General features: G+C 34.6%; 1 protein-coding gene across 1 annotated transcript in view; it reads left to right on the forward strand.

Annotated features, from left to right (window-relative positions):
* The window catches only part of LOC148938686 (uncharacterized), a 117,236-nt gene that overhangs the window by 64,086 nt on the left and 28,608 nt on the right, over positions 1-24,542 (forward strand). Inside the window, exons 2-4 of the mRNA XM_089107613.1 lie at positions 8,695-8,991; positions 12,571-12,737; positions 18,105-18,276. Of these exons, the coding sequence (XP_088963739.1) occupies positions 8,695-8,991; positions 12,571-12,737; positions 18,105-18,276 (636 nt within the window). The remainder of the gene's footprint in view (positions 1-8,694; positions 8,992-12,570; positions 12,738-18,104; positions 18,277-24,542) is intronic.

The following is a 24,542-nucleotide window of genomic DNA, read 5'->3' on the forward strand; positions in this document are numbered from 1 at the left end:
CTTTTCATTTAAACTAATGCAGTTTCTATAAAAAATTTGAAATTATTTCGTTTAAACTATTGCAGTTTCTATAAAAATGACTGAACTACAAAATCAAAATTAAATTGCATTTACTACTTTTCGTTTAAACTAATGCGGTTTCTATCTCTCGTTCAAATGTGAAACTTAGGTCAATTCTCTGGTTCAAATGTGAAACTTAAGTCCAGTTTTGGATACTCATAATAATGAGGACTGATGGTTCTAATTCAATATTTTTTTTTCTCAACTTTTTTTTTGTACGTATATTAAAATGACAAAATATGCTTACGGCTCTAACAATTGTACTCTGTGATTGGTCAGAGACACAATGTGGCTTTCCCGCTGGTATTCTTTTTCTACTTAACAGTTCGACTTGATAGGAATTTTGAAACTGGACTTAAATTATTTCAACAGATAGACGTTAGCACTCTAAAGAGAAATTTGAGTCGCATAAGCTTGGGTTGAATCGCCTAATAATTAAATTATCTGGAGACTCATTGCATATCGATTTTAATAGTATAACTTTTCATTTATTATTGCAGGTTCTCGAATGAAAGGTAAATCTAGACCAGAATTTGGTAACAAAAAATGTGCAGTTTCTATAAAAATGACTGAATTACAAAATCAAAATTAAATTGCATTTACTACTTTTCATTTAAACTAATGCAGTTTCTATAAAAAATTTGAAATTATTTCGTTTAAACTATTGCAGTTTCTATAGAAATGACATTTACTACTTTTCATTTAAACTAATGCAGTTTCTATAAAAAATTTGAAATTATTTCGTTTAAACTATTGCAGTTTCTATAAAAATGACTGAACTACAAAATCAAAATTAAATTGCATTTACTACTTTTCGTTTAAACTAATGCGGTTTCTATCTCTCGTTCAAATGTGAAACTTAGGTCAATTCTCTGGTTCAAATGTGAAACTTAAGTCCAGTTTTGGATACTCATAATAATGAGGACTGATGGTTCTAATTCAATTTTTTTTTTCTTAAAAACAAACTATTTTTTTTTTAAACTTCGAAATTTTGCTACTTTATTTTTTTTTGTACGTATGTTAAAATGACAAAGTATGCTTACGGATATAAAAATTTTAATATGTGATTGGTCAGAGACACAATGTGGCTTTCCCACTGGTATTCTTTTTTCTACTTAACAGTTCGACTTGATAGGAATTCTGAAACTGGACTTAAATTATTTCAACAGATATACGTTAGCACTCTAAAGAAAAATTTGAGTTTTTTTTTTCTCCATCCATATCAACAATTAAAGTGCAATTAAAATGTTGGATAGTCCTTTTTAGAGCCCCCCCCCCCCCTGGGAGGACCCTTGGGAACCGGGAGCTTCCTTCGAGGTAGGAGGATCGATGCCCTTTCGAGTTGGGATATCGGACTTCACGGTCCTGTATAATTAGAACAGCCTCAAATTCTTTTTAGAATGCATTTTTTAAAATGCCCCTAACTATTTCAACGAAAATAATTGCCTGAAATGGGTTCACCCGAATAATACTTTTTTACATCACTATGAAGAGATATTTGGAGATTATTAAAAAAAACCCTCTTCCTATGTTAATATATCTTATCGGAAATAGACATCCTGTTACAAGAAACCCACTTAAAATTAAAATAATAACTATCGAGCAGATTAAAATTCAGGTGTAGCGATGGGAGATTTGATAAGCACCAAATTGCGCAAAAGCTTAGTGCAAAAATATATAGTAGTTTAAGAATGACTGTCAACTGTGAAATGGTAAATCGTATGTTTTCATACATTTAGTTTTTTCAATGTAATAATGCATTATTGCATTAGAAAACGTCTTGGTTAGAAGAGAGAAGTTACAAGGTAAGGTTTTTTTTTTAGAAATGCATGATAAGCTATTTCAGTGTTATAAGCATTCCTTTATATACTGCTAATTTGGTTAATGAAAGAAAATGAAATAGGAATATTATTATAGAATAGTTTAGAAACAAATTTAAGTTTTACTCATCAAAAGCAATGCACCTGAGAAAATTTACCTTATTTTTGAAAATAGTGAAAGAAAAAATTATGTATATACTTACAAATTCTGACTGGGCTTCTACATCTGAACTCCTTGGCAAAACATGAAGGGGGTCAAGCTCACGATCTTGAGTAGGCTGGGCTGAGGCATTATGAGAAGCAGCCCACTCTCTTTTCAACTTCCTTCCAGCTTGCGTGGAGCTGACACTGGCGTCAGAGGGCCCTGGTACTATAAGTTGGGTGATCGTTGGTTGGTCCAGGTCGTGTGTAATTCTACCGGGATATTTGATAATTGATGGCCTTGCGGCTCGCATTAGGGCAGCACCGCTTAAACTCGGTTTCTTTTCAAAAGGGGGGTTATTGCACGTATCCTCTTCCTTAAAAAAAAGCCAAAATTTAGCATGAAACAAAAATGCATTGTGGGTTTGTAAAATAATTCAGTTTATGTTAGGCATCTAATGTAGTGTAAAAAACATCTTTATTTCAAAATCGTTTGTTTTCAATAACTTTTTGACCGTCTTACTCTAAATCTGATAATATCCGGGGTTGCAAAAAATTTTCACAAAGCTCGATTTGAACCTTTTTTAATTAACACAGCTAATTTTCTGTTGGGGCTGAGGATATCATTTGGAAGTTTTTAGTCAAAACACTTTTTACCATTTGGGTGTTGATTCTTACTCTGAGGGTAATTGATTCTAGTTTAAGTAAAGGTAAAGAAACGTCAAATATTTTGCTGCTATAAAGTCAGAAAAAAAAGTGGAGTGGCTGACCAACGTTGATCTTGCAATCATATAGACTGAATATTACCTTATTCTGCTTCGAAAAAGTTGCAACATCCTTATCTTTCTGATAAAAACCTGGTAGGGGGGAGGGACAATGGGTCCGGTTAGGTCCTTGGATCATAAAGATTAAAAATCCACGAATTAATCTGATTTCAACAGGGTGCAATGTGTGCCTATTTTTACATAAAAAAACAGGTGTTAAATAGGGGAAAGAAGGGAGAGCTGGAGGATGTTTTTATTTATTCAATCAAATAAATATTTATATTTTCCTTTATTATCAAAATAAAATACTCATTGTTACAAATTTAGATTTTTTTAGATAGATTTTCAGCTCTTAAACTAAGGTAAGCACCATAGATTCTAAATTGTTTTGGTTATTCTTCTAAATACCAAAAGCACCATTAGGCTACTATGATCTAAAATATCACTGAAACACATTTTCCATCAGTACGTGGTAATGAACTATAAGTAAGGAGCAAATCGGGCTAATAGTAACCGAACTCTAAAAAGAAAGCTTTTGTAACAATTAATACATTAAAAGAATCAACATTTAATTCTAATCCCAAATTACCGATCGAAAGCTAAACACTCTTTAAAAATTTTCCTGATTTTCAAAAACATCCCTAAAAAGACCACTGATCTTGATAAAAATCGCACCGTAAATTTCAGCCTGTAAGAAAACTATGTGGAGGTTTCAGCTCCTAAACAATAGACTTCTAAGTGCATAAGTACCCTTAGTTTTATAGTCAGTCTTAATTAGTCAAAAAAATTAACCACTAGCAAAGTGATTGTTTCTCCCATTTTGTGGTAGGTTTCCAAACTACGATTTTTCCCACAGATGTTATAAGTTACAAAAATATGTAATTTTGTATTTTTTTTTCCTCAAGAAAAAATAACGGATGTGCGCTTATTTGTTTGTTGTTCTTTTGGTTTGTTTTTTTTTGTTTTTTTTTCTATGGGTGATCGTATCTGACCAACAATGCTAGAAAATTAAGAAAGGCCTTATTTGAACAGAAACTAAAATTCTTAGCGCCCTTTTTTAACAAGTCAAAAGGATTGACGATTGTGGCTATTTTGTTGTACCGAACCACGATTTTACCTCAAAGAGGTTGATGTTGCTAAGTATTGACAATTCTGTGATATCCAACGCTGGTGGAAGAAGAATTGAAATGTCTGAAATTTCGTAAATAGAGCAGAAAAAGTCAAAATTCTAATTTTCAAAATTATTTATTCCATAATTATTTTAACCACAATTGATGGGGGAGGGGGGCGACGGGATATTGTCCCTCAACCTTTAGTAAGACTTATTACAGAACAAAACCTAAGTAAAGTTCAAGAATTAAACTTACATTCTGATTTTCTTAAATTCAGAATTCTTAAGCTGGCCACCATGAGCACACTATATTAAATAAATATCCTAGCCAAAAGCTAAGATATAGAAGGAAAGGTTGCTCCCATTTAAAATTGGGGTATCCATTGTTTTCAAAGTTAATAAAATTCAATGTATTTTAATCAATGTCCTAAAACATAATTAAGAATGGATTGTTGTGTGTGGAAATCTTATAGGGTTTTTGCTCGAGTACATCATACGTAGCCAAGTTTAAAAAAAAAAAAAAAAAAAAACAAGTAATCAAGTTACTCCATATAGACTAACTTCCGCTATATCACCGCCTGACCCCAAAAAAATGCGTGTTACCTCATAAAAACCCGTCTGCTAAGCCAATGTAACGTTCCTAGTAATAGGTGAATGACCCTGGTAAGGCATATTACGCAATCACTCGTGATATCTATTGATGCCTTACTACTCAGGTATTCAAAGATCATATAAGCAATATAGGGCATATAAAGACATAGCCATTGATGCTCTATCATAGCTAGTAATATCACTGATATTTTAAAGGAGCTAATTTGATTGAAAATTAAAATTTCTAGTGCCCTCTTAAGAGTCAAAAGTAATTGAAGGGACATCATCCCTCCTCCATAGCTCATAATTTTCCAGACACTTCCAATCAAAATTTTAAGACAGCCATTTTGTTCAGCATGGCATAACATTTTAGTAACCAAATCTCTAGGGTTAGTGGGTAGATCAACCCCCACAGTTATGTAATTTACCCATTATGCTTAAAAACTAAATGCTGGTTTAAAATTAAATCAAAACGCACTGTTTGTGTGCTGGTTGCCATTAATACATTTCAGCAATATACCAAGAACGACTGAGGGTATTAAGCTCAAACTTTCGGGGCTACTTCTGCTCATAAACTTTTACTAAATCAAAAGAGTGTAAGTGTATCCCGGCTGTGAAAGAGCATAGATATAATTTTTTGAGAATGGTACTAAATGTTATTTATCAGTCAACTAAAGGATGTATATGAGTAAATTAACCTCTACTATTTGTGACATGATTTTCAAAAGGGTTTATGTTGTTAAAAATTACTGAAAAAGTTTCTCCAGCATGCAAATAGTATGCCAAACTATAAATTCTTAAAGAAAAAACAGAAAGATTCAAACTATTATTCCCTGAAAAAGACCATGTCAATATAAAACGAACATAAATTAATAAAAAACAACTTTTTCCACAACATAGTTTAAAAAAAAGTAAAGAACTCCATTAAACCAAAAATGAACAAAATAGAATCAAATAATCTACCAAGTATACAACTACCACAAATCAGCATCAATAAGTAAATAAAACCCACAACGAACAGAAATTACAATAAATAACCGAGTCGAACTCAAAACGAGTAGAAATTACATGAGTAGGGTTCAAAACCCCTATGCGTTGTAAAAGCCAGAATATAATTTGAACTTTAGTGAAAAAAAAACTATTTTAAATATTTTCACTTTTACATCTTTAAGAAATCAAAAATTAATTAAGATTTTAAGGAATAAATATCAGCATATGTATTTTAAACTGAGATTGCACATTCATTTGAATTTTCAGTAAAGTGCAAATTATATTCTGGCTTTTAGAAAGCATAGGGGCTTTGAACCCTACTCATATTAATTTTTTGCCGGCCTTATATTTGACATCACTGTTCTTTAGATTTCTTAGTCAGATGAAAAGTGTAACATCCTCACATCACTCTGTTTTGCTGTACCAAAAGATGACACTTCCGCATGTCATGATAATGTTACATTACTTCTCCATTTGTTTTAAAACATAAGGAAACTAGAATAGAACAGTAACTGGGAGATTACTGCCAAGGCTGGGAAAGATTACAGCCATAGTGGTCTTGCGTGCCCCAAAATTTGGACATATAAAATTAAAGTTGGAATTTTTCCAAATTTACCAGCCCTGGCACTGCCTGCTAATTACACTCCAAATTTATAATCCCACTCCAAACATTAAATTTTCGTTGGTGGAATTTTATTTACACCATAAATAAGACATCTCTGTTAGAGCACCAACTGACAGTTCACATTTATATACTTAGCAGTTTGAAGCACTGCTGAAAGAAATGCATGTAACTGCTGCTATAAGCCCCAATAGCCAAAGACGTGTGGTTTTTAGCAAGATTAAAGGTATGAATCTTCAATCGTTTGTTTAATATTCAATCCTCCCGGGCATAAAATTACCCTTTGGCGTGATATAAAGGTCTACTTCTAAAATCACCTTAAGCAGGAGCAGGAGTAAGGGGTTATATACTAGGCTACTTCGTTGGGAACTCGAGGTACTTACGTTAGGCATGTTGTAGGTTCAGAGGCGTGCTTGGAGGCACACACTTATTCTGATCAATGAAAAACAGTGTTTAACCCCTCAAGCAAAAGTAGTATGCGTGATAACTGCTCATTTTCTGAATTGAAAACCAAAAACATGCATCTTTTATTGTATCTAATTTGAACTTTAAGAACAATTATCACCTCTAGTCTCAAATGTAGAAGTTGTATTCAATGACCTATTTTGAAAGATAATTTGTATTCTTGAATAATGGTACCATGAGTGGGATAAATAAATGATTTATAATTACAAGCTAGCTGTTTGACAGGTATAGGTTGAACTCTTCGGTTTAATCTTGCTGATTTGGGCAGTAAAGCTTAAGCCCAACCCCTCGCAATCGCTATAGGGCATGTAAGCATTTCTAGAAGAAAGACTGATTCCCAAAGCAAAGAGCAATAAGCTTAGAAGACAGGTCCCTATGATAACTATCATCAAATGTAACCTTTGACTATAAATTAAAGTAAGGTAATGTAGATGTTACCCGAAGGTAATATTTCAACATGCACTATTTTATTGTTGTTTTTATCACAATGAAACGATAAGTTAATAGTTTTTTTTTGGGGGGGGGGAGGGGGGTTGGACGTTACTGGTTTTACTAACTTCTTAGGTGGTTTACTGAAAATATATCTCCTACAGAAAATAGTGTTTGGGGCATTTAGATGCCAATTTAGTATATAATTGTTCAGTTTTATGAAAAATGGGGCTTATGTCGACTTTTACTGTGAGATGAGTTGAAAAGGGTACGTCCAAAAGTTTCTCAGTCATACGCAATCGAGGGGGGACTCGATAATAGTATATGGTGAATCTAAATTAGTAAAGTTCCTTAAACAGTGAATAATGTGCATATCTGGTTTTGATCTTCGTCGGGTGTATATCTTTAGGTGGAAATTTGAAATCTGTCAATCTGAAAATTCTTATTCAACTGTAAAATAGTCGTAGACTCAAATATTGAGAGATTCCCAGTGTCAAATATTGAGAGATCCCATTTGTCTGTAAATCAAGGTCAACGCATTAATATTCACCGACATGTTTGAAAAATTGATCTGCGGGAAAAAATGCATAGTTTAGCGTTTATAGTTTTTAGAATTTTAAAAATTCTACTCTTATCAAAATTTGAGTTATTCGTCAAAAGTTTTTTTTTGCAGTAAAAAGCCCACTTGAGTTGACAAAACGGGGAGAAAAGTCATGAAGAAGCAGTTGGATCTCCACAAACGTCATAGCAGTCAGTTCACTGTCTCTGAAAATTCTGTATTCAACATTCTAACTTCCTTTCTCAAACATTTTAAGCATTCTTAATTGGCCTGTTACTCGAACAATCACTTGTTTGTTGTGTCAAAGTATAATTTGAACCAAGGCAGTATGCAAGAGGGGTACTGGGTTTTGCCCCCCTCCTCCTCGGATTTTTTGTCTGACTCTCAAAAACATAACAAAATATATATAAACAAATTTTCAGTGCACTTTATCATAATTTTAGTGCGTCAATCAGAGATGACAGCTGTTTAGTGCTTTTATCTCACACAGCAGCAATGATACCGTATAAAGGCAGGTTTGAGCACGGTTGTAGTCACTCTCTAATATTGCTTGTTTCAAGTTTCGTTGATTCCGCTTTGATTTAATTATAAAAAAAAGTTAAGCATAGTCTAAACAAAGTGAGGCCAAACACATTCTTAGTTGATTTAGATTTCATTTATTCGGATGTCTGTTACTCAGGAGTTCCACTCGCCACCCTTTTAAGACTAATAGATGTTCAAATTAAAAAAAGAGAAAAAAACAGAAGAAGAAAAACATTATTTCTCAGCCATTTGTATACAAGTGTTTTTCTTGGGATAAGGGGACAGAAAAAGGGATTTTTTTTGGCAGACTTTGTCATATTTTTCAACATTACTACAAAATGTCACAATTTTTTCAATTTTTAGTATCCCAGGGCTCAAAATGAATTCGGGCAAATGTTTACCTCTCCACATCTTCATTAGCACATTCTTTTGATTATTCCTTGACTTGTTCATTAACAGGTTTCCGTAAGGGGATATGTAATTAGACTATATAATGATTATTGAATCTGCATCCACTAAAAAGGTAAGACCGAAGGCCCAGACACCAAAGAAAGATGTAAACAAATTCTTGTTAGGTTGTGTTATTCCTATTTAAATCTTATGTTCATTTTCTTTTGCAGACGCCTCGGCAGACTTGACTTTGATCCAGCAGAGACTTAGAAGTTCAAGTTCTGAATTCACTGTTACTCGACCTCGATTACTTGCTGTCAACTCTAGCGGGTCAGCTGGTAGTGGTGGCTCTGCTCATCTTCCAGTCGGTGCGTGCGCTAATTCTAGTGGCACTTCACCGGTTGGTGGTGCTAGCACCAATGGAAACTCACAAGATGGCATTGATTTCCGCGATGTGCCAAGTCCTGTTTCTGGAAATCAAAACAATATGCCGTCTTCCATTAATAGTTTATTAGATGCACACGGAGGTATGTTTGATTCCTTTTTACGACCAAGGTATACAAGCAATAATATTTTGTGCTTGCTGTGCTAAAATGCTGTGCTTACTACTGTACACCTGACACGAGTTTTGAAGCTTGAATAATAGTTTTTTTCGAGGAATTGCATTCAGCTTTCGAAACATTACAACTCTTTGGTATTCTTTTGCACAAATTTTGTATGAAGCAACAAAAATCGCTCAAAATTGTGGTCCCCAAAAGAAGTTTCCTGGATAAAGTGATCTCCTATAAAATTTTTCTGGAAGGTTTAAACATTCAAACTTCCAAAGTAATGTTATGTATTACGAAAAGGTCTACAACTACTTAATAATGCTTCATAACCTAGCTTCGTCGTGGGGTTGTTTCATTATTTAATTCTTCGAAACATTTGTTGATCCGTAAGTAAATGGAATGCAACGCCTTCTTCTATAGATGTTTTGGTTACGATATACAATTTCAGCTTTAGCCTGTATAAAATAATAGATGTTCTGGTTCTGGAAATTGGCTGTATTCAACGTAACCAATGGGACATGGCTTCTATTTGATTTCGCCAAAGCACTCGCGGCTCGTGTCTACTCCCGTCAAAATCTCATTTTTATATGACTTACCTGATATATCACATAATTTCTGTGCAATTCATTTTTTTATTTTCAAATGACCCCCCCCCACCCCAGAAATATTGCCGTGCTTCCAAAATAAATTCCGATATATGTCTCTCTTTTGCCTAAATCTAAGTATTCTCAGAACGCAAAATTTACCAACTAACTATTTTTCTCTATCCTTTAAACTTTAATAATAACTCCCGTAAGGCAAATGACATTGAGACTGACTGTGAGTCAACTTTTCATTCAAGCCATCTCTAAATCTCGGTGATTTTCGATAAAAGACCGCTAGAATGCTCTCAGAATTCGTTAGAATTTTCAGTATAACTGTTTTTCGTTTCGTATATGCAATTTTGAGAAGAAAAGCGGAGTTTTGTTGATCGAACAAAATAAAGAATGACCGCAAAGTGATATTTTCGGTGGATTTAGAGATTTCTATATATTCTCGGTAGTTTCAATATATTTTTTTGTCGGGTTATGGATTGGGAATTCGGAAAATCTCCCAACAAATCGATAGAGGTGGAAACACTGCTTTTTCCACTAGTTTCTTAGGAATTTTGACGAAATAGCTGATTTGCTTTTTGTACTCACTTGAGTTAAAACGCAAGAGAAGAACACGAAGCCTCTCTTGGACCTTAAATAGAGATTGATGAGCTTAAAAGAGTAAAGCCTCAGTAAATATATGAAAACTACCAAAGGATTTATCGGAAACTCCAATATAATTCGATGACTGTTTTAACAAAAGAAGAATTTTGAAGATTTGCTAAAATATTGTAATTAAATAGCTTTAGAAGTTCTGTGACAGGCTTTGGAGTGGTCAGTTACGATAATGTTAAGAACATTTTTGGCCTTAAGAACACTAGCAGGGGTGGAACCCCCTAACCTAAATTTCATAGCCCCTTCCTCCTAGATTTAAAAAGTGCACTTCTTTAGTAAAATACTCTTTTTTTTAGAATTGTTATTTGAAAGAATTCCCCTCCCCCCTAATAGCTTTTTTAAGATGTTTCTCCCCTCCCCCTACATTTTCGTGAACTGGTGCCACTGCCATAAACAATGATAAAGCAAAAAGAATAGAAATTGCAACTTAACTTCTTGTGGATTAATCTGAAAAGACCCATTATTTAGGGCAAATAAGTCTTAATGGATATAACCAATAATTAAAAATGTTGTGAAGTTTCCAAAATAGTACAGTAGTACATTAAAAGGGGGTTGCCAAATCTGACGAAAAATTATTCACTATATCAAATAAAATGAGAATGAAAACACTCTTTTTACCTACAAGCAAACACCCAGAAAGCTTCTATTTCTTGTGTACTTCACATTATCCGGTTTGTACAAATGTTTCGCAAACATAAAACTTGTTCTGCCAATGGCGGCTTAATTCCCAAATCAAAGAAGCTTTATTTCAACCTGTTATTTTTTTTCTGCAATGTAATATACATGTATAATTCCTGCTTTGTAGAATTCAAATTTACTGAGTATACTGTTTTTTGTAGTCTGCCATAAGTGCTTGTTGGCAAAACATGCAAGGGGCGTAACTATGAATATCTCGAGGTGGAAGTACGTAGTTGATTAATTCTTTTAACATATTGTAATAGAGTTAACTTGTGATCTGGAGACCTACTCCACAAAAATTACGGTATATAATTTCCAATGATAGTTTTCATGGTAACACCAGTTGCTTGTTCATACGCCACTAGGTGTTATACATTATTATGTTACACTGTATATGTTATTGGCTCATACTTAAGACAACTTTTCCCCAAAAGATACCACAATGGACTTGTTGTTTTTGCCACTAAATTTTATCCCTTTAAACTGGATACTGAAGTGCCATTAGATTGGTGAATCGTTTTCATAGTTGCTATTGACCTATCTCTGCAATTACTCGTGACCTACGTTCACGGCCGTTTCCAGGATCTATTTCGAGGGGGAGGGGGAGGGTGTTACAAAAAAAAATTAAAAACGCATCACAAATTTGTTTATATTCATTTTTGCTACGTTTTGTACGAGTTGGATAAACATTTCGGGGAGGGGGGGGGATTCAAACCCCCTAACTCCCTCCCCCCATGGATACGGCCTTGCCTAAGTTTGCCCAATTATTTTTTTTCAAATTTTCTCAGAGAATTTCAGAGAAACTCGAGCACATTAAAGAGGACTAAATATGAAAATGATCCTGCCATCTTTTATTTTCAATTGTTTTTGTTTACGGCTGACTCAGCGGTAATAATGGTCGAACAAACGAGTATTGGAAACTTCAAGTTTGTCTCTGAAAAAAAAAACAAAACAACAAAAACAAACAATAAAACGAATAAACAAACAAAGCAAACTCCCAGTGCCATCTAGCGCTACCCAGCGTGATCATTGATTCAAGCCTAAGGACCTAAATACAAACACATATAATCCCGAAACAGTTTGAAACAAAATAATACTTACTTTCGGAAAATTTCAGATTGGAAAAAAAAAACTTAGACAAAGGGCACTGCAAGGAAATTCTGACTGAGGGGCAGATTCCCAGCAGGGGGAGGGGGTGAAAATTTTTCAGCAAAGAGGTGTGACGTTAACAAATCCAAACGCCATAAATGTGTTAATAGGGAGTAACATTTTCATTAAAAGGAAAAGTGCTTAATTTTAATTGGATCCTAGGACAAGGAGGGGGCACAAATAAATAAAACATTTAGTCCTAAATTAATTTTGTATTCTCTGTTTTTACAAGGGGAGGGGGGCGTCCCTGATGGTGCCATGATTTATACCTTTAGCTAGAATCCGAATTTTAATGAATTGAGATTGTTTTTAGCTTGAGTAGTTCTGCTGATGTGCGCTGCACCATCACCGGGATTATTATTTTTAAATTCCTACTGAAACCATGAATATCTACTGGAATAATCTACTGGAATAGTTGGACTTGCCTCTCATGTAAGTTTACCATAATATATGGACTTTGTATTTAGAAAACATATATTTTTAGATCTTGGGACGTTGAAAGATAGGACATTGGACAAACATGAGGCAGGACTTACACTTCGACATGTTTCTAATGTCACAATTGATGACCTCATACAGCTTGGTGGTCCATTAACTGAGGATAGTCTGGTGAAAACTCTTCAAGCCAGATTTTCCTTTCATAAATATTTTGTAAGTATACCTTCCGACATCTTATGTGCAATTAATTGTGAGGGCACAACATTGAGCTGAAAAAAGGCACTGAAGTATAAACTGTAAAAAAGAGAGTAATATTTTTTCGTATTTTACACATCTTTTTCCCTATGTTTTCTACATTTTTTTCACGTTTTTCAGCTCAATTAAAAATATTTAATAAAAAAGATATAACTTGAAATGTGGCGGCTCTTCCATTTTCAAGCAATACTACTGGTGATCTATACTTTGTAAGGCTATAATGAGACAAAGGATTAGATGTCTAGGACACGTTCTGCGGATGAAGGATGACAGATTGCAAGAGATCGTCCTTGTCATCCAAAGACCTAGGGCAAACCAAAAAGCAGGTCGTGCCCGGATGGGGCAAGAGGATGTTTTAAGGGAAAACTTAAAACAAATGGGAACTTCTTGAGAGGGTGTAAAGAGGGAGGCTTTGAATAGATTGGGATGGAGGAGGAGCGTGCGTAGCTGTGTTTGCCTCAGGTGGCTTGATGTTGCAGTGACCTGTTAGTAGTAGTAGTATACCGTTTTCTGTGCATCTGTCAACAGCTCTCATTCCTTAAGGTTGACGTTTCCTATGCAAGATTTGGTATTTTATTTTCCAGCAGGCTTATGGTTATCATGTTTGAACGTAAGACGAAACTTTTGCCATCAATCGATGGCTGAGATTCAACCTAATTCTTCTACGAAATTGCATTTCGAAATTTGAATTCTATTTCCTTTGGATTGAAAAATACGTTGAAAATATGTCTCAAACATACGAAAATAGAACACTTTCAATTTTGCAAGCAATTTTAGATTATTCTCGAAGAAAAAGTATGAATAATATTATAATTTGGCTCAATGAATGGATAGATTTAAACCAAATGAGCCCAACGATATAAGTATGGTGTTCTCTTAGTGCAAGTTACAGCTGTTGTCGCAATTTTCAGAGCCGAACCTAGGGGTGGCGGTGCTCGAGGAAAAATTAATTACAGTGCCCTCCTCTCGACTCAGATATAAGCAAAAAGAACAGAATTAAAGGGAAAGTTTTGATCAAAGTGGGCAACTCCTACCTGCGGCATCCGCCCAGCCATGGCACCCGAGGCAGCTGCCTCGGTTGCTCCCTTCCCTTTGAATGGCTCTGGCGAAATTGCACGTATCACAGGGAACATAAAACTTAAAAGGAAATTTACTATAAGTTTCTTGGTTCAAAATGCGCTGATCCCTGTAAATCCCTTGTAATTAAATAGACAGAAATATCTGTAAATGAAGTATCGATCCAAAGAAAAATACCTGTATCGTGCTTTTGCCCTTATAATGATATTAATGATTTGCTTATGACTCGCGCTAAAAACAGTTTGGAAATGCGGAGTAAAAAAACCCACAAAGAACAAAAAAAACAGCAACAGATACATTAGTGGCGGATCCAGAGAAATGGGGGGGGGGGTGAGGGGGCGTGCGCACCCCCCCCCCCCTAGCGCAGTCTAAAGTAGTTTAATTTACTTAATTAACTCAAGTTTGCGTTAATTAAACTTGCTCCTAAGGCAAGTTTATCGGATCAACCTATTTTGCCCCCCCCCCTAAACCTTTTTTTTTACGGATTAACCTATTCCCCCCCCCTAAAAAAAAAAAAATCATGGATCCGCCCCTGACATACATAAGCCAACACTAAGAGTCAATAGACATTTGAATCAGCAGGGGGCATTGCTCTACTTTCCCAGTGGCTCTTGCCATCACTTCATTGTAAAATGTTTTATGCTTACTTTTAATATCTGATGCCTTATACTTGGTGTCTTACGCTTAGTTCTGAATGTGTCATGTTCTCAAATTTGCTAATTGGGTTTGTATTCTTTGGCTTCCCGTTCACTTTCTATCTATATGAAAAAATACGTAAAAAAGACAGAGATTTGATTCAAATTCAATAATCTTAAGAATGAAATAAAGAAGTAATTATCAACACAATAAGCTCGTTTGACGGAAAGATCCTAAATCCTAGATTTAACGAGAAACTTTTTTGCCGGTGCAAATATCTATGGGATAAACCGCTCTCAGCTTTAGTGTAAAATATTCCAGAACGAAAGAATTGCATTCCATTCTGATTTCCATCCTGACGGACCTAACGTCCCGACGGATTGACGGACTCAACGATCGTTTTTGGGCCTCTTCTTGATCTTCTACCCTTCCTTATCTGAAGACAGCAAAAAACTGTAAGGATGTAGATTTGTATGTTTACTAAAATAGTTGGTGACGGATTTAATAACATTGGTACTAGCATAATGACCTAATACCAAAATGAAATTGTCTTGGATGTATTGTGACTTCAGAATGATACTTAGCCCTCCGTTTGCATACATCTTCAAATTTCGGTTTTGTTAATTTTCCGACATAGCGGCTTTTTGAAAAGTAAACTTTCAGACATAAACTGTATCCATGAAAGTTGACCGAGGGAGGAAGAGTTTCCAAGCCTGTTTTCGCCTAAACCTTGGAATATGCTGCGGTTTCCCTGTAATTTCGCTATCTTCCGCAGGTTTTGATTACTTCTTATGATCTAGTGTTTGCTTATCTTGAACAAACTCTTGCACATGCGTGTGGTGAAGCCAATTTACTTTAGAATGACTTTGGCCTAAGAAAGTGCCTTGTAAAAAAATAATAGCAAAATGGTGTTGTTCAGAGTTTACACCCATGGATTTTTTTCTTTGCTAGAAAAAATAATTCCGAGAAATGGGGACTTATGTATCAATCTTTGATAGGCTAGGAAGTAATAAGAAACAAAATAATAAACTATAACAATGACTCACAAGAAATAAACTAAATGATAAAAACGAATGCCAAACTAAAGCTGCCTTAATGTCGTTGTTCCACCACAGTTGGGCAAGCACTGATAAAAATAGGTTACTCTTTCAAACAATCTGTAACCAAAATACTGACTTCTTTGGCAGCTAAGCTGACACTCTGTCTAGATACAAGCTTGGGGTTATCTTTTTATCAAATTGCATAATATCATTTTTTGTTAAATTGGTATACATGCTGTTAAGCGAGTACTCCTCTAAGTAACTGTGTAAGAACATATTACTGCTAATGTGCCATCTCATTTCTATTGCTTTGTAGACAACTTGTTTATTTCCAGGTTATTTCCAATCAAATTAGTTTCTGTAAATCCGAGATAATAACGAAAATTTTCGAAAGTTTGACCACTCAAATCTGTAACAAGAGACTCAGAGCTCCTGTCCAAATTCAAGGATTTTTCTATGCTCCACCACAGTTTGGCAAGCACTGATAAAAACAGGTTACTCATTCAAACAATTTCTAACCATAATATTGACTTTTTCGGCAGCTAAGCTAGCATTCTGTCTAGATACAAGCTTGGGGTTATCTTCTCTTCAAATTGCATAATATCGTTTTTTGTTAAATTGGTGTTCAAGCTGTTAAGCGAGTACTCCTCTAAGTAACTATGTAAGAACATATTACTGCTAATGTGCCATCTCATTTCTATTGCTTTGTAGACAACTTGTTTATTTCCAGGTTATTTCCAAGCAAATTAGTTTCTGTAAATCCGAGATAATAATGAAAATTTTCAAAAGTTTGGCCACTCAAAAATCTGTAACAAGAGACTCACAAATTCAAGAGGTTTTCTATGCTCTCCTTATGCTATTGCAAACCTTTTTGTAGGTCTTGATGGGTTATACCAAGATCAGTTAATTTTGAATGGAAATTATTATTTTCAAAATAGTGCTACGTGAAAACTAGAGTCCTGTAGTGGTGCAGTGGGGTTGACCTTAGCGTGGTAATACGAGACCCAGAGATCGAGCCTTGATGTAGCAACACACTCCAGAGCCGACGCAAGGATCGTAGTAGTCAAGAAGCGTCGTTAATCCCATTACTTACTACTTATTTGTCACTAGACCATTCCCTTATAAACTAGTTTTGCTATTATGAGCCGTGGTCTTCATTGGGCTGCAGCCACTGCTGGGACGGGATGAATGATTCCACAAATTAAATTGGTATTTGATTTACCCCTATTTTGCTAGTATCAGGGCCCTGCCTTTAAAACTCTAAAAAGTGAATTATAAAAGTTAATCATAATAAACTATAATAAAAGTTCATCTCGTAATTATAAATTGTTGTTCAGTTGAAGGAATGAATTTGCTATTTTCAAATAGTGACAAGTGGGAAATATTGGTTACTGAACACTTCCTTTAAAACCTTTATTATTTTTATTGAACTACTACGGGCTGTTTCCCTTTTTAGTAGATTGCAGCTACCACTGCGATAATCATGTGTCAAAGTCCATAGACCTAACACTACGTATGAAAATCATTATTTGGTAAAAAAAATTATTTCCCTCTGATACAAATTTTGTATATACAGGAAAAATAAACTATATTTGAGGTTTTTCTTAATATGAAGTATTTTGATTTTTAGTAACTAAAAAATGGCCCATTTGGAATGAAAGTGAAGATTGATTATTTGGGGGTTACAATCCTTCCCAGGCCCCACTCTGCGCAGCAGCCTGGCTTCTTTTTCCAAGAATGAATGCTCTAACGCACGAATAATGTCACAAATTGTTAGAATTTTATTACAATACACTGAAAATGAAAGAGCTTGCTTAGTTGTATTTGCTTGAAATAATAAAATTGTTTAACTTAAATTTATATTTTTTTTTTGTTTCGCTCATTTTTGTATATTATTTGCTGTATTTGTGGTGTGTTATCATTGTATTGTTAGGCCCCCAATAAGCTAATTTTTTGGGAAAAACTACCCTTATTTTTGCTTGCAAAATGATTTCTTAATATTAATAAAATGATAATGACGATGATGAAAAATTGCTTTGAAGGACAGTTGGCAAATAAACATTAGCAATTACCAGGTGGGCTGTATTTGTTACATTCTAAAATTCTTTCAGAATAGCAGTAGTCAAATATGAGCACAGAAAATGGAGGTTCGAAGGAAGTCGCCACCCCCTTATGTATAACAGGTTCCCAAACCAGCGGAATTTGAATGTACAGTTTAAAAACGAACGCATAACTTTTTAGGAGGATCCTCTAATTTTTATTAATGAATGGAAAATGTCCTTAACTTGTAAATTTTGACTGGCAACTTCTGACAAACTTAGCAAATGTAATATATATACACTTATATATATATATATATATATATATATATATATATATATATATATATATATATATATATATATATATATATATATATATATATATATATATATATATATATATATATATATATATATATATATATATATATATAATTATCACCATGTTGGTCTAATCCCTAAATAATATTTTTTTAATAAATTATTAAGATATTCCATTTGTATTCCTCAGCATCTTTTTTCTTTTTAAGACCAACATCGGTCCAATTCTTTTGGCTATAAATAATTACTTGGACATTGGAAATGCCCTTACATTGGCAAGCACACGCGAAGTTGTAGCTCCTCCACCTCTCCAAAGGGTGGTCCAAGAAGCCATCCGCCAACAGTCAGAAACGGGATACCCCCAAGCAATTATTCTCTCAGGTAAGATGGAATTGAAACTACGTTTTTAAGATTATTAAAGCAAAGACAGACAATAAATCAAGTTAAGAATAAACAGCCAATTTAAATTTTAAAACAAGAAGGCATTACAATGAATGGAGGAATGAAAACTCATGTGAACAGAAACTACCATGAACAATGAAGCCAAAATTAGAATACACAGAAACTACCATAAATGGTAATTTACCACAAGGCTAATGGTACCACCAAGTGAAATCTCCAAAAGGCTAGCGTCATTAACGTTTTATTGAGTACTAAATAGATTCAAAATTTGAAACTTCTGTTAAGTCAATTGTTTCAGGAATAGTATTGAAAAAGAAGAAAAAAGTGACGAAAATGAAGTTTTTTAAATGCCAAAGTTAAAATAATTGTCCCAATTACCTTTACCAAATACCTTAATCCAAATAAATTTGCCAAAATAAGTCGGGTTTTGCCCCCTTCGAATTCATAAAAAGTTTAGCCGGCTGTATGCACTTTGCTGAAAAATAAATAAATAGTTTAAGTGGGCAAAATTCATAACTTGCAGCCCCTCCCCCGGGAACTGTGGGGGACTGAGTCATCTTTAAAGACATATTTATTAGGTTATCGACTATACTGAACAAAATTGCTATCTCGAAAGTTTGATTGGGTGACTTTGGGAAACAAATGAGCGTGGGAGGGGGCCAAGTTGCCCTTTAATCTTTTGGTCACTTAAAAAAGCACTAGAACTTTTAATTTCCGTTCGAGTGAGCCCTCCCACGATGTTCTAGGACTACTGGATCAATACGATCACCCCTGAAAAAAAAAACAAAAAAAAAAACGCATCAGTGATCTTTCTTCTGGCCAAAAAATACAAAATTCTACATTTTTGCAGATAAGAGCTTGAAACAACTACAGTAGGGTTTTCTGTTACGCTGAATCTGATGGTTCGATTTTCATTAAGATGCTTTCAATTTTAGGGGGTGCTTTCCCCTTTTTTCGAAGATAGGAAAAAAATTTTCAGGTTTGTAACCTTTGATGGGTAAGGCTAAACTTAGTGAATTTTATATATTTAAAGTCAGCATAAAAATCCGATTCTTTTGATGTATGTACTGGTATCAAAATTCTGTTTTTTAGAGTTTCGGTTACTTACAGTTCGTTACCAGCAGTATGATTTTCCCTATCTCACCCATTATAAAAACCCGGACCGAGGTGCGAGTGCTCCAGAGAACGTATAAACACAAGCGACATAAGATCTTTTCACGGGTAGACAAGTCAGATCTCTCTTGAACGCGAAACTTGGCTTCGCGTTCATGAATAAGTTCATGAATAAGTGGATTCATGAATACATCCACATGAATAAGTGGATTCCGCTAATGCATGAATAAGTGGGAGGAGCTTTTTGTTCGCACCGAGAATGAAGAGCCAGAAATAATCTGCGGTAAACTTACTGCCTAATTATATAAACTGTGGTTACCACGAACTGTTTGAAAAGAAAGAAAGAAAAGCTGTAAAACTGTGTGAACAATATCTTTGTTTCCTGCAAAGTGTAACTGAAAGTTTAATCTAATTGTTTGATTTCCTCTGCACCTTCAAAGGAATGGGATTGAAAGGAAGAAGCCATCGAGAGAAGTTTATTATTTATTAAACAAACAAAAAATAAATTGATTGTTAAAAATATATTAATGTTGAAAAAAAACTTCCTTTAAGTTTGAGCAGCATTTAATTTTTAATATTATCATGAAAAAAGACCTATATGGAAATTGTGTTTTGTTTTCAGTAAAGTGCAAATGACAGTATAGCCTTTTGGGTGCTTTGAATGGGCAACAAAACCCTTATTTGCTATAAATTTGGGTATGTTTTAAGTTTGGCTTCATTGTCCACCTGTATTATCTGTTCTACTTAAATATAATTTCTTCATTCATAGTAGTTCTGCTCGGCTTTAGATATTATATAAGCTAATGTTTCCTCGTTTTAAGTTTTAAATTCCCGCTCAATTTTCAATGGATATTCTTGTTTAAAAAGTTAATTCCTGTTTGTTTCTTCAGTGACATAGTTTTTTAGTATATTACTAATATTAATTCTGGCTAAAAAAAAAAAAGTTTGTTAGTAATAATTTTCAATGCTAATTAATATTAAAAACGTGGTAGTAGTAGTTGTGATAGGAAAAACCACACATTGATTTGGTCTTCTGTATTTAAATATTAGTCTCGGATTTCTAATCAACAGGGAATTTTAAATGCCATAGTTGGCTGGGATTAAGTATAATTTGTGAGATGTTCAGCTATTATTGTGCATTGATTTAGGACAGTAACGCTGCTATCTTAATGATGTTAGTTATTAATGTTCAATCATTAGGATTATTCCCTAAATAATCTTTGAGCGATCATGAATCGAAATAGGCAGATCTTTTCTATGAAAAGAAGTTTAAGGACTGGGAGCGGGAGGGAGATTTAGTGGGGACCAAACCCAAAAATGCTAAGTTTGGCCGTTTATCGTTAAAGATGAAAAGTTGTTGCAAGAGTCTAATTTTGGCAAGGTGTAACACTACTTCTGTTTCTTACACTGCATTCCAACACCTAGAATAAAGCAATAGCTCTAATCCAGAAAACAAATTGTTCAGCACTAAACTGTTATTTAAGCTAGACAAGCTTCATATCCCTTCCTGCGCATCTTTCACTTTTCTTCAGCTCCACGGGGATCTTCCAAGGTCACTTGCATTTACTTGATATTTAAATCTGTTTGGTTAAATTGTACCGTCATAGCTCTCAGGATATTCAACTGGTCTGACTTTAATCCTTTATTTTCGAAAAATGTTCTATAGAATATCCTTCCTGACTCGGCTAGAGAATGCCACTCGTTTGGTACCTTCAAAAGTTTTTGGTTGTCGTTCTATTTTTTGTTTATTATTGACATGTTATATACAATATCCTTCCTGACTCGGCTAGAGAATGCCACTCGTTTGGCACCTTCAAAGTTTACGGTTGTCGTTCTATTGTTTGTTTATTATTGACTAGCCTTTAAATTTCTCTATTGCTATAATAATCGCTTGGCTTCCATTGGACCCGGTCTAGTTTTCACTGAGTGATCAGAATAGATTCTTATATGTCACTTAAATCTCTCTCTCTCTCTCTCTCACGCATACTCTCTCACTCGTTTCGGGGGGAGAATGGAAATTTGCTTATACACCAAAAGGCAAAACAACACAATGAGCAAAAGACGGAAAATAATAAAGAAAGAAACAACTTAGCGCAGAAAAGTGACAAAGGAGGATACCCTGTGGTAAAATCATCATGTGGCACCATCAAACACAAAAATCAATCAAGTAAGACTAAAAACAGCCAGTTGTAAACAACTGTAATATATTGAAATTGTAATAAATTGAAACATATGTTGCCACTTCTTTTGTGTTTTTGGCTTAAACCCGTTTCGTTTTCTAAAGTTTTTCTATTAGTCAGGATTGGATTGTTAAATCCATGAATTTATGCTCATATTCAATTAATTGGGAAAGCTCCAGCGTAATTTGTTTTCTTCCCCCACTTTCTCTTCTCTTTCTCTTTCTCTTTCCCCCACTTCCCCCACTCCCCCACAGTCTCTGAAATAAATTTAACATGAAAAGAATCCGGCTACAAGATTCCAAGGTTATTTCACATGATTTTTGTTTTCTAAGTTGAACGTTTATATATTTTTTTTTCATTTATATTTCCAAAGGAGCCAAAGATAAAGTGTATGTATTGTTGATCTTCCTCCCTCCATTCTTCCTCTCTTTCGCATCCCTCTCTATCTCTCCCTCCCCCTCCTTTTTTTATTCGTTATTTATGAGCTAGTGTTTAAATAGTGTCTCTGTCCTCCCCTCCTTTACAAACCATGGAACTTTTGTGGGGATAAGTGTTCTATGTTATTGTGACTCTTATGTTTTGTTTATGTTATCAAATCTTAGAATGTAATTAACAAACTTGGCTGTTTTTAATTACCAGCTTTAGAATCTAAACATTACTTGTGAAATGCGAGTGCGTACTTAATTTGTTATGGTCTTCAATTTCAAAATTGCAATATTAGCTTCATACTTGTAATCAATTAGCTATGAAGTTTTTAAATTAATATATTTCACGGAAATCCCACACCATCCGCGGCATTTGTAGTGAGGATGTTTTGATTTAGGACAGTCATGCTACAACCTTAAACACTTTAAATGACTAGCACTTGATCATTAGGGACCGATCCTTAAACATTACTAGATATCCACCATTTATAGTATATATAAAAGCGTATTTTGACTTTGGATGTCTATATTGCACAACTAGTCTCAGCTTTGCAATCAACAAACTCAGAACCCATATTACCGTTACTGTGAAAATCAGTTTTAACTTTGGCACTTCGTGAAATAAACTTGATCTGCACATATTTTGTATTCGTCCATACATCATGATAAATCAAACGCCAGTTAAAATATATGTGGATTGTCGTGTATTTATCGTGATAAAATCAAAAAACCGTTCTTGATGAATGCGCTTAGTTCATATTGATTAAAACAGTCTTGCCGCAGTCCTGACTAAGGGTGGTCGGAGATGGAGCGTAAGTACTGCCCACCAAAGGAATCAAAGACAGAATAGGGGCGTTTTCCAAAGGAGCCAAAGATGAAGTGTATGCATTGTTAACCAAAGGGTTCAGGCAAACCCTAGGCATTGTTAATCGAAATCAGTCGGATACGCCACGTAAAGACTGTTTACTAAAGGGAGCCAGAATTGAAGATTAGGCTAATCTAAGGGGATCGGAGACGGAGCGTATACACTATTTATCAAAGGAAGCCTGAGACAAAGCGTATCTACTCTTCAACAATGAGTGTGGGAAACGGAGTGTACTCATTGTTGGTCAAAGGAGTTTGGACACTGAGCACATTTACCATTGACCAACATGTCGTCGAATGATTTTTTTTTGATAAAAAAATGTAGCCTACAACATTGCGATCGCAACATTGAAAATCATACACTATTTGCAAAATACGCAAGTGCTTATTATGTTTTGATTTTGAACAACCATACTTGGATCTTGGGAATTTCTAATTTTAACATTTAGTCGTTCAGAAAAATATCCTAAGCAATGCTTGTTTGATCATGGGTTAAAAGGGTTTGAGTGGAAGGGACCAAAGGGACTTTTGCTCGTGTGTGCAAACGATGCTCATTCTAAAGTTGACAAATAAAAATTACAAACAACGTGAAAGCTTTTTGGAACACGTTGAATACCCTTTATTTAAAATTTTTTGGATTTGAAAAGGTTTGACTTCCAGATATATATCAACTATAATATCGAAGTTCAGTGATTTCACAACAGCTTTTTCACTAACCATCAATGTGAAATTTTTTAGTCTTCTGTCACCCAGGGTGAGGAAAGGGCTATCTAATATAGGTCTTAGCCAAGCACAGTGTAAGAAGAAATCTTGGCATAATGTCTCACGAGTCTCAAGGCCAGACTCTCCAGCTGTCGAAAGTGGTTAGAGTGAAGATCCTATTGATCATCCCTGTCCTTTTCACCTGCAGTCTCAGAAATGTTCTGTAACTTAGATGATAAACGTTAATATAGTAAAACTAGGCCACTACTTATCTTTCGATTAAATCTTCTGTTCCATCATTTCCAACTTCACTTTAAAAGTGAAGCCATAAGCATAATTATAAATCAAAAGATGTTGCCTACAACATTTGCAATCACAACATCGAAAATCATACACTAGTTGCAAAACACGCAAGTGCTTAATCTGTTTTGATTTTGAACAGGCATACTTGGATCTTAGGAATTTTTAATTTTTAACATTTAATCGTTCAGAAAAATATCCCAAGTAATCCTTGCTTGATCGTGGGTTAGAAGGGTTTGAGTGGCAGGGACCCAATGGCACACTTTTGCTCGTGTTTGCAAACGATACCCATTCTAAAGTTGACAAATAAAAGTTACAAACAATGTAAAAGCTTTTTTGAACACGTTGAAAGCAATTGATCACTCACCAGCAATGCTAAATACCTATTGTTCAAAGAAATTTCTTTGAGAAATAAAAATAGCCCATGTCACATTGTGTACATTTTACCCTGGTGTAGATATCAATACACCGTCGGCAGTAAATCTTCTTTACTTGTCCCTGTCATCTGGTCTACCACATACAACAGATGTAAAGTCTGATCTTCGATTCTTAGAGGCTTTAAGAGCCGTTGTTTTTTTACAGGTGCATCTCAGAAGTTGCGGCTTAAGTATCAACGGTTAGTCCACTCGGCAAGGTATGCTTGAACTGGAGCACACTCAGC

Source organism: Artemia sp. Qi Xiang Cuo, unplaced genomic scaffold, assembly GCF_049724085.1.
Source record: "Artemia sp. Qi Xiang Cuo unplaced genomic scaffold, ASM4972408v1 HiC_scaffold_3025, whole genome shotgun sequence".
In the NCBI taxonomy this organism is placed as follows: domain Eukaryota; kingdom Metazoa; phylum Arthropoda; class Branchiopoda; order Anostraca; family Artemiidae; genus Artemia; species Artemia sp. Qi Xiang Cuo.